General features: G+C 31.5%; 1 protein-coding gene across 1 annotated transcript; it reads left to right on the forward strand.

The window, feature by feature from the left end:
* Positions 1–5120: 5120 nt before the first annotated feature.
* Positions 5121–7469, forward strand: LOC107418855 (transcription factor TCP18). Its single transcript, XM_048474183.2, has 3 exons — positions 5121–5200; positions 5482–6951; positions 7205–7469. Exons 2-3 carry the CDS (start codon positions 5701–5703, stop codon positions 7271–7273), a joined length of 1320 nt encoding a protein of 439 aa, XP_048330140.1. The 5' UTR covers positions 5121–5200; positions 5482–5700; the 3' UTR covers positions 7274–7469.
* Positions 7470–11893: the final 4424 nt, after the last annotated feature.

Consider the following 11893-nt stretch of genomic DNA (forward strand, 5'->3'; position numbering starts at 1 on the left):
CACTTGTAATTTGTTTGGGATATTTATAAAATAATAATAATTAAGCTAATATATATTTTCATGAAGCTAGCAAAGCTAGTGAAGAAATGTTTTGAATGTTACTGCAAATCTAACATGAAATCCTCCCAAAAATTTTGCAATCTGTAAGTATCTCTATTTGGCAGCAACAACCTCAGGTACTTCCGGGTGTTTTTTTTCTTTTTTTTTGTTTTCTTTTTGTTTTTTTTTTTTTGGGGGTGGAGGTATATGAATCAACAACTTCAAGTACTGATATATGTGGTTTTGAATCATGATATCATCAAATGGCCTACTAGTTTAACATCAACAAGGAAGAATATTGCAATAATATTAGCTATAGCAATCAACACTTTCAAGTAAATTGAAAGAGTCCTTAAAGAAAGAGCAAACATATATATAGAGTCAAGCTCACATTATAGATCAATCTGATAGTTTCTGTATAAGAACATCTTTTATTAACATTTGGATCCTTTCGTAGACTGAAATTTAAAAATGGTGATCTAATATAAATTTAGTAAAATACTAAAATTTTATTTGAGCAAAGTGAACTCTAATTGACCTAGAAAACTATTGATGCATTTTTAAATTCAACTTTTGAAATGATCTAAAAGTTGATAAAAAAAAATTTTGATGATCAAACTATAAGATCTATTTAATGGGAGCTTAGTTTATAAATTCATCTCAATATATAATGTTTGATGTGAGGCATGCATATTATGGTGGGGAACAAATGTATACCGAAATAAATTTGTGTCTATATAATGTACATATATACATTCCTAATACAGTAGCTCCTGTCCCTTTCCATAAGTGGGTACCGTTCATCAGGCAACAAGTTGTGAGATGAATGTAGTAAAATTATACATGAATACATACATATATATAATTAATCTTAAATTAGTTCTAACTTTGATGACTATATCAATAGCTAGGATTTAGAATTCAAAAGGTGGTCAAATATGAATTTAATGACATACTAAAATCCTATTTAAGAAAAGTGAACTATGTTGAAATTCAATGATTCATAAATATAACTTTAAATCTAAACTATTAATGTAATCTAAAGCTTGAAAAAGGAAGACCTCATGTTAGCTCTTATATTAAGGATTTTATTTGAATCTGGTTATATATATATATATATATATGTGTACAGTTAATGATTTAGTGGACTACCTAATTCATTTTTATCATTAGCTACCTAGGTATAGGATCGTCAAATCACATATAGTAATAACAATTTAAAGCATTTTATTTATTTTGTTTTTTAATGTTAAAAACAAGGAAAATTGAATATTTTAATAAAAACTAATTAAATTCTCATATGATATCTAAATAACGCTAGATTTTTCTTTAAAAAAAAGTTTAAAAAATTATACATTTTTTTCTTTACTGTTGTTCAATTTTATGTCATATCAATATCTGGTATTATAAAGTGAATTAGATATTTCATTAAATCAAAATTATATATATATATATATATATATATGAAGTTTAGCTATGGTGAGCATGTATATTCACTTTATGGAGTACGTATCACATCTATGCACATATGGAGAGGTATGTGTATGTGTATATATATATATATATTTTCTACACCTCTCCATATATTGATAGGCCTGATACACACTCCATTAGTTGAGTATATATGTTTACTATGGCAAAATTGCACACACACACACACACACCCACACATACGTATGTCTACAGCATTTTCTATCTGAAATTATTTGGAAACACATCACATCAATGTTAAAGGGATTTATAATTGGGTATAAATATGTATTGCCAACATTGGTAGGACATATTCCCAAACAATCTTGGAAGTTTTAATTTCTTGTATAAGAGAAATTATATAATGTATAAATATGTATATTCAGTTAGACTCATATAAGCATGATCTGGTGATTTTAACATTGTGTATTCCTTTATTAATCCTTAAATCACATAAAAGATTAGGATTTAAAATTAAAAAAATAATCAATTATGGATCCAATAATATACTAAAATCGTATTTAGGAAAAATGAACCATATTGAGTTTTACAATAAATAAATATAATCGTAAATCTCGATTTTTAATAAATTCTAAAGACTAAAAAATGAAGTTTTTATATTAAAAATCCAATTTGAGTCTTGCTATGTGTATACTTATGTATGTAGTAATAGGGTCCTACTATGATGGTAATTTATGCTAGGTGTTTGATGCACAGTTACATTTAATTGATGACAATCATTACCAATATTGGTAGGATGTATAATTTGGTATTAACATGTCTTGCCCACATTGATGGAATGGATTTCCAAACAATCTTGGAAGTTGTAATTTCTTGTATAGGATAATTTATGTATATGTATATGCATATATTTGTGCATGCAGTAATATAGTCTTGCTATTATGGGACCCATGCTAGGCGTTAATTTAATTTATGTAATCAGATGTTAGGAACCAACATAAGCTGCATATAACACCTATCATAGCAAAATTATAAACACTAGTATACATAAATGGTTGTATATCTTTTAGTTAATCCAAACAAAGAGAAAAGTTTCAACTTTCCAAGAATGGGCCAATCTGGGCTTTTCAGATAGTGTGAAGCCACTTCAATAATGAAAGCAACTTAGGAGGAAATGCAAAATAAATTTCAAAGCTTTAACTATGAAGGAAATATCGAATCTGGTAGGTATAATCTATAGAAAATTGTCATGTCATACCAATAAAATTTCCACTCTGATATAAACTGCTCCTGTCCCTTTATAGACAACGTAGTGCAAAAGCCATAATTCCTCAAACAATGATTTTGAGTTCAAGTCCTTACACATCTCCAAATCAAATAAAGATATATATATAAACCACTCTAAATAATTTTTTCCATCACTATTCAAAATTAACCAAGAAATAAATATAAATTTTTTTGTGATGGTATCCAAAATGAGCATGAGGACCTCTTTAGGCCCACAACCATCAGATGCTCCTCCCAAATATGCCTGGTTGGAAATCATAAACTAGAAAGATATTTTCTGTAGCATAAGGATAAAAAGCAACATGGACTTTCTTTCCCATCACACATGCACACATATACCTTTGGGAATGCTATAAAAAAATGAATAAAATAAAAAAACCACCAAAAAAAAAAAAAAAAAACTATCAAACAAACTTTACAAACAACAAAATTCCTGCTGGGAAAGAGTCCACAGAGAGACAGCCTTAATGGTTGGACTATAAGAAATGCAAAATTACCAGAAAAAGTCAGTGCAGAGAAGAAAATTATTGTCCTACAAGTCACCCCAAAAAGTCTTTTATACCATCTTGGTTAAATGGTTCATCCCCTAAAAACCCACCTCTCACATCCTCCCAAATAAATGAATCTGAAAACAAAAAAAAAAAAAAAAAAAAAAGAACAAAAGCAAAAACAAAAAAGGCGTGGAAGAACAAAAGAAACAGTGAAATTTGTATAGATATGTCTCAAAAGCTTCTGAATTTCAACCACAAAATTAGGTTAGTACAGTGAAGGGGCAGAGAACTCATCCATAGAAATGAAAGCACTAGACCTTATAAGACTGACTTTTTAGGGTTTTTATAAATATTGCTCTCATTGTCACCCACTCTCTAAAATATATGGATACATATATAATATATATATATATAATATATGGTACATTATTATTCACCACCCTTTTTTTCTTTCATAGTTATCTTCTCATTTGAAAGCAACCTTGGAACAAACCCAGCAAAGCCATATCATGTGGTCCTCCTTGGTAATTATGTCAATCTTAAAAAAGGGTCATCAGGGTTTCTGTCTTTCTCTCTCTCTGTCTCTCTCTCTAAGGGTCTAGAGAGAGATAGACAGATGAGTTTTATAGATAAGTGGAAGAGAACGGCATGTATATATGGAAAGAAAATTTGCAGAAAGAAAGGGAAATAGTAGGTATGAAAGGAAAGGGCTTTCAATTGTCTAAATGGCTATTTCCATTTTTAATATATAAAATAAAAATAATACTGAGATGGGTTTTTACAGTTTTGGCACTTGGTGATTGGATAGGGCTCAGGGTAAGAGAGTGATTGGTGGTGTCTCTATGGCAGTGGGAAAGTACAAGCACAAGCACAAGCAATTCAATGTGAGAGAGAAAAAGAAAGAAAAAAGCTTTTTTTGGGAGAGAAAAGCTAAACCGATAAGAACGCATGGGAATGGGGAGGGAACCCAACAACATTCCTCACATAAGATGAATTGATAGATGGAAAGAGAGAGAGTGAGAGTGTGAGTGTGAGAGAGAAAGAAATGTTTATTTATTTGTTTATTTATTTTTTCTCTTTTTAGCGAAAGCGACATGTATAAGTCACCCCAGTCAAAGGGAAGAGTGTTGGCTATGAAGGCATGCCTCAAAGAGTGAGTAATTGCATCTCTTTGAGTCAAATAATTGTCCTCTCTTCTCCTAGGGTTGGACAGCCATGTGAGAGACTCACATATCTAGCTTTGCAAGAATCTCCCTTAGCTCCCAAAATAAGAAAAGAATAATAAATTATTAAAAATAAAATAAATTGTTATTATTATATTTTTTATTATAAAAATATTATTTATTTGAATTGGAAATCATTGTTTGAAACAACAGTAATTTTGTTACTAGACTAAAAATAAATAGTAGTATGACTAGAATATTCCCACATGAAATTTTGAATAAGTGAAAAATTCAACCCTAGCTATAAGCTAATAACTCATAATTTCTCTCTCTTCTCCTTCAAAAAGTTGGTGTATTTGGTCCATGCAAAGGCCTTAATTAACATGTTGAGTACTTGATAAAGAAAGAGTAATTTTGAAATCGGTGGGGGAAGTGGGGGTTTGGGAAAGAGATTTTTTTTTTTTTTTTTTGAAATTTATTTTGTTCATTTATTTATTTTTGTGGGGTTTTTGATTGTCAAGCAAACCCACCTGATAACCACGTGAAGTAGCACATATACTAGGTGTCTCCTATCCACTCACTTCCCACGATATCGCTCTCTAAAGAGCCAACTTTTTTTGAACAGAAAAGAAAAGATTAAGAAAAAGACTCTCTCTCTCTCTCTCTCTCTGTATGTGCAATAAATTCCCCCTTACTGCCCTTCTTTACCCTCTTCATCACCATCTTTATTCCAACACTTGACTCTTTCTCCAAGCTCTCTCTATCTCTAGTCCTTCCTTCATTCATCAAGTATATGCAACTCTTCCTTTCTCTCTCTCTCTCTCTCTCACACACACACACACACACACACACAAAACACGTACAAATATACATGTATTTAATACATACATATATAACATATAAACGAAAAATATACATAAACACAGTGTATCAGGCAGCTGTCCTTCTCAAAGGCATGGTAAAAAACAGTAATATATATATATATATATATATATATATGATGCACATACATTTATACATAGCTGTTTCTTTCTCATCACAGTTTCATTTTTTTTTTTTTTCACTTGCAGATATTTATTAATACAGCCAGCTATATATATAGGGAACTCCAATGAAAAAGATGGAAATGTCTCTCTCGTGGAACGAAGAATTAGCACTTGTCGTTCTCAAAGTACTCCATTTAAAGTCCCAAACCGGCTCTAAACAAACACCTTCCAATGGTCTATAATTAAACTAGGGTTGCCCCGTGCAATTCTTTTTTTTTTTTTTTTTTTTTTTCCCTTTTGAAGATGATGTTTCCATCAAACAGTTGCAATGGAGACGACCAAGCTTTTTTCTATAGGACTTTTCTTACTAATAATGACACCAACAATATCATCCCCAATTCCAAACAACAACAACAACAACAACAAGATCCTCTTCTTCCTCTTCCTCTTCCTTCTCCAAGTTCTTTGTCGAGTTTTTTCTACCTTCCCTCTCCTTTTGAAGAAGAAGAAGAAGAAGTAGTTCATCATGACCTTCTTCTTCAAAACCAACCTGACTTGGTATTCCAGTCCCATCATGAACTACTAGCTTCTGAAAAAACTGTAAGTAATAAGAGTCCAACTACTACTACTAGTACTATGGTGGAGTACTCCTCATCCGATGTGGCGGCGGCGATGAAGACGACCACGACAATGAACATTCAGAATCACATCATGACTGGTAGAGAGCAAAACAATGTGACTGAATTAGTACAACAACAACAACTACAACAACAGATCCCAAGAAAAAGATCCTGCAAGAGGGATCGGCACAGCAAGATCAACACTGCTCGAGGACCGAGAGATCGGCGAATGAGGCTGTCACTCGAAGTTGCTCGTAAGTTTTTCGGGCTGCAAGACATGCTTGGGTTCGACAAGGCCAGCAAAACCGTCGCGTGGTTGCTGATACAGGCCAAATCCGAAATCAAGAAGCTGGCAAGGGAGTTGAAGAAACAGCCAAGCAGTTGTAGTGCAGCTGGCACCAAAAGCTCCACTACCTGTTCCACTTCCGAGTGTGAAGTCGTATCCGGCACCGACGAGGTGGCATTAATCGACGGTGGTGATGATGATGATGATCATCACCGCCGATGCGGGCGTAAATCTTCATCATCCTCGGCGAAAGAGATGATGAAGAAGAAAAAGAAGAGCAGGCAATTGTCAAGGAAGAATGCATTTGATCCCCTTGCAAGGGAATCAAGGGACAAGGCTAGAGCAAGGGCAAGGGAGAGGACAAGGGAAAGAGAGAAATTGAGAAGGTTGGTAGGTGGTGATGAATCAAAGGTATGTGATCATGAAGCTACAAACAATAACCAAGAGAATCCCTGCCGATTAGGTTCTTCTTGGAGTCCGTTCGAGTTCGAGACCGGGGAAGAATCAGGAACACAAAGCCAAAACATGAATCCTACTAATTCATTGGCTGAGGACATGGTTGATGATGATTCTTTGGTGATTATGCAGGGAAAGTGGAGCCCATCTTCCATTTTCAACTCCCTGCAAAGCACTGGAATTTCCCAAGAGGTAAATTTCTTTCAACAACAACAACAACAACAAGATCACGTTTTCTGGAATTAATATCATCTTAATTTCGTTTACCTAAATATTATGATTTTGATATATGTTTTGGTTTGTCCTTTCTAGCAATAGACATGCATAAATATATAATCAAAATTGAGAGGTATTTAATAATTAAGATCCAAGATGATAATAAATAAATAAATAAAAGTCCAAATGGTATTTTCTGACCTATTCCATATATTAAAATTGTTTGCAGCATCAGTTTTCAGACCTTCAGTTCTTTGGCAAACCATGGGACATCTGCAACACCCATAACCTATGCTAACTTTGGATTCCCTCTCCACACTTTTGATATGCAAACTGAAGAGGACATTTCTGTATGTGTTGTATTAATATAATCGATCGTTAATTCATTCAGCTTTGGAATATGTAATTTGTGCAAATTTTCTTGGTGAACTATTCCATATGTAAATCATTGTTATGTGATATATAATATCAATATATTGTGTTTCTCTTACTTCTGATTCGAATAAAAGTTACTGAGTTGGATACAAATTTACACACACACAAAAAAAAACAAAAAAAAAACAAAAAAAAACAAACGAAGAAGAAGAAATGTATCGAAGATATATGTTAAAGCTCTTTAATTATGAAAATCATAGACTCTTCTATCTACCTTGTATTCTGACTGCTTTTGGGATTGAAAAGGCAGATATGGTTCATATGATTCGCTATGTGGTAATTCTGTTTGAGATATTTTTTCAATATAGAAATAATTAATTCCATAGTTTATTAAACTATTCAATAAAAGGCTTAGGGTCCCTTCTAGAAAAAATAAGTATGTTTTCTTGTTTTTGTGTATGACTTTCCTATTGCATCCCAGTGAAATGAACTCAGCTTATCTTTTTAGAAGTGACTGAATGGACACTTGAGTGATCCACTATATCCACTGTCAATGCGTCAAGCATGTTTCAAAGTACTCCATTGACATCTCTAAAGAATATGTAATTTCTACCTATCAATTATCTCATTACATTTTCCAAAAATAAAAAAATTAACAAGAATTTGAAAGGAAGATTGTTTAACTACATGTATTTAGTTGTAAACATGATTGGGTAGAGCAAAGAAGAAAATATATGGAAAGAATATTTTATTTCCTAAATTATGCATATAAGTGAAACTAATTATTTAACATAGAATATAATAAGCAATGAAATTACAGGACCGGCTTGGCAAATAAAACTCAAAACTTATAAGCAAATTCATATGAAACCAAAACTCCCCAAAAAACAAAAAACAAAAAAAAAAAAAAAAGAAGAAGAAGAAAGATTAAAGAAGAAGAAGAAGGATAGAAAAGTTAATGTACTTTCTTTTTTATTTTCAGGAATATACATGCATAAGTATGGTCTCCTTTTCATGGTGCAAAGTAGTACTATTCTTAAGTATTATATCTTCATTTCATAACGTTGAAGCTTTTAGGACTCTTAGATGAAATGTGAACTATGAGTTGAAAGCTTATTTCCCCTATATATATGCAGGTGAAATTGTTATTATCCATATTATCTACCAAAAAAGCTGCTGTAGTTTATAATAACTAGCTCTTTAATTTCAGTTTAATTGAACTCGTATTCCCCGAGTGTTACCAACATTTAATTCTTCATGATATTCTAAGTAAATTTCAGAAAATATGTAGGTTTAATTGCCTTTTCCTAGCTCTTTCTAAGCGGACTTCACAATATTAGAGTAACAAAGACTACATTCCTTTTAAGGATAGCTTAGTGGTAAAGCCATTTCTTTCTCTGCTAGAGGTATAGAATTTGAATTCTCTCACCCACAATATAAAAATTCAAAAAAATGAAGACTATACATATGTGTCTGCAACATCCAACTAATAAGCATTCTCATTCATGCAAAAAAGAAAATTAGTTCTTTGTTCTTTGTCATTTTTAGTACTAGTTAAGTTAATGTTCAATAGTTTGGATATTCTTCAACTTTATGTGACAAGATAGATCGACCATCTCAATATAAATATTAGAACTTTTGATATCCCCGCTTAAGTTCCCAGATCAACTAGCAATAGCACCAATAGTTATATATATGTGTGTGTGCGTGTGTGTGTGTGTGTGTGCGCGCGCATCAAGGGCTTAGCTAGCATGTAAATGCTAACAATAGTATTTGCAAAGGTTGTGGGAACAAGTTGAACAGATGATGGCTATCAGAAGCTAAGCAAGGAGATATAACCTACACACACACACACACACTGTGTGTAGTACTGAAGTGCAGCAATATATATGAGAACAAGTTGAACTAGATCATGATGAAGGTTGATTATTTGTGTGATATTGGTGAGCTTTCAATTGATGAACTCGATCAATTTGTAATAACATTGTCCAGCGAAATATTCAAGTATTCCTGTAATTAATACATGGTTGAGTAGTTCATAAATTTCAATCAAGAAAAGTGAAATAATACTATTTGCAAGACATTGTACATAATACATTTTGATACTTCCATCTTTTGTTTCTGGAAAATGGGTGATCAACAATATATATATATATATCTTTTGTTTCTGGAAAATGGGTGATCAACAATATATATATATATATATATGGTAAGAGGTCCTAATATGATCCGATCCTTTCGTGTTTAGGCAAGCATACACTAATGTCCACATATATAACTTCGCTATCTTTTTCTGACATTATTCCAAAGAAGCCAACTGTTTTATGAAAATTGAAAGGAAACAGTTTGAGTAGGTGTGTTTGGTAATGCGCTAGTTCTGGTTTCTTATTTTCAATTTTTGTACCAAATTGTGAATAATTAGCTTATTTCAGATGTTCGGTAGTGCTAATCAGTGGTACACATCTCGAAAAGCTATAAACTAGAAGGGGAAAAAAACATAAGCACCAAATTGAAAACCATTTCAAATTTTTTTGATTTGGTGTTTTAGTTTTTTTGTCTCCTTTAAGTCTGTAGATTTTTTTTCTGAAATCATTCTAAGAATTCTTTGAAAATTAATGATTTTGCAGAAGCAGTTTATTTTGCGAGAGGAAAGGTTCAATAATTAGTGGAATTTCTAGAAAAAAATATATATACTAAACAAAGATGAGATAAGTAGAAATGAACCTTTAAGTTTTAATTAATTATTAGGCTCTAGAAGATAATGCTAATTTCAACTCCAATTAAGAGAAACAAATTGTGCTCAAAATTTTTCTACGATACTGTTGATTAATTTATGCACAATGTATGATATATTAAGCAAATCTAGTTATATATCTACACAACAAAGAGTATTGTTTTGTTTATGACTGCCTCGTTAATCTCTTTAAGGTGGCTTTTGCTAGATGTTTTCAAACAGAGAAAAAAGAAAAAAAAAAAAAAAGCGCTCTTCCATCTAATGGAAATTAATAATAATTAAAGATTAGTTTCGAATAGGAGGGAAACAAATTCCTTAATTTCAGTTCCTACCAGGTTGAAAGCAGATTTAACAATATTCAAACTTGTAGAATCTAACTAAAGTTAAACTTTGTCATGAAAAGGAAAAAGAAACCGTTAGAATTTCTGGCTTGTGAGCTTCCATTCGTATTCTAATTCAAGAGGCAAGTCTTATGATATTGTAATCCATATTTTGTGATTATTATAGGATCCAACAGTATATAACGTCATCTTCAATTTGTTTGAATATATATATATATATATTTTGGTAAAAGTGTATAATACATTTTTTGATTAAACATGTGTATATATAAAGTAATGATATGTTGGAAGGTGTAATATTGTCCCATCAACTGGAATGGAAATCTTCTGTTTCTATTTTTGTGTCTTCGTATTTGTTTGATCAAAAATACAATTTTATCTCATTTTTTAAAAAAATATTTTTTTCACTTAATTTTTATTTTTTTAAATAATTTTAAATAAGATGATATGGTATCAATAAGATAAAAAAGAAAATTAAAATCTCTAGAAAGGATACTCAATTCATAATTAATTGAAAACTAAAAACCCAATTGGTCAAATGACTATGACAACTTAAACAATTGCCACATCAAAAAGTTTCAAACATAAGTTGATCAGCTACTTTTCAAATAACATATATATAAATAAATAAATAAATATATATATATATATATATATATATATATATATATATATATGTGCGTGTGTAGAATTAGTTAGCGATTCAAAGAATATAGAATTTTAATCTATAAAATAGTACAACTGACCTCTGAAATGGTATGAAAGCCTACGGCTCCTCCAACAATGATGATGGGAAATGGCACGAGTAGGACAAAGTTGAGTCACCATCTTTCAGTATTTGCTAGACATGTGGTGTGGCAGGCGTGATAGAGCTTCATTTTGTGGCTTACCTTCTTCTCAATTTAACATCGTCTCTCAATTGCACATGGATATTTATGTACTATATTGTATACCTTCATCCAAATTTGCGTACACCATACTCATCATATTTGGCATCAAAGCTAGTTTCCTTATTGCTCCTTTTCCAATGAAGTTTTTTACTAATAAGAGCAAGCAATCTTCTGTTATTTGGTTAGAAGTAGAATTCCTACAGGTCTATCCTATCCTTTTTTATTTACCTGAAGACGGGACAAATGGTTGTCTCTCATTTGGGTTTTAATTATGTGCTTAATTATGTATGAAACTCTTTCAGGAAAAAAAAAAAAAAAATTATGCATGAAATAGCAGAGCCAGAAAGGCAATATTGCGGATGATTGGTACTTGACTACTAAAAAGGTCTGCAAAGCAATTAAGGTGTTTAAAGGAATAAACAAAACGTAAGCAAAGAAAATATTATAAAATATTAGTTATTTGACGCAACTAAGACATATTTCTGAGTCAATACCACAATAAATATTGGCATACCTCTTCACGTATAGATCAATTCTACGTTTTGATCCTTAAACCATATTTTCAACTGTAAAGACAG

This window comes from Ziziphus jujuba, chromosome 2 (assembly GCF_031755915.1).
Source record: "Ziziphus jujuba cultivar Dongzao chromosome 2, ASM3175591v1".
Lineage (NCBI taxonomy): Eukaryota > Viridiplantae > Streptophyta > Magnoliopsida > Rosales > Rhamnaceae > Ziziphus > Ziziphus jujuba.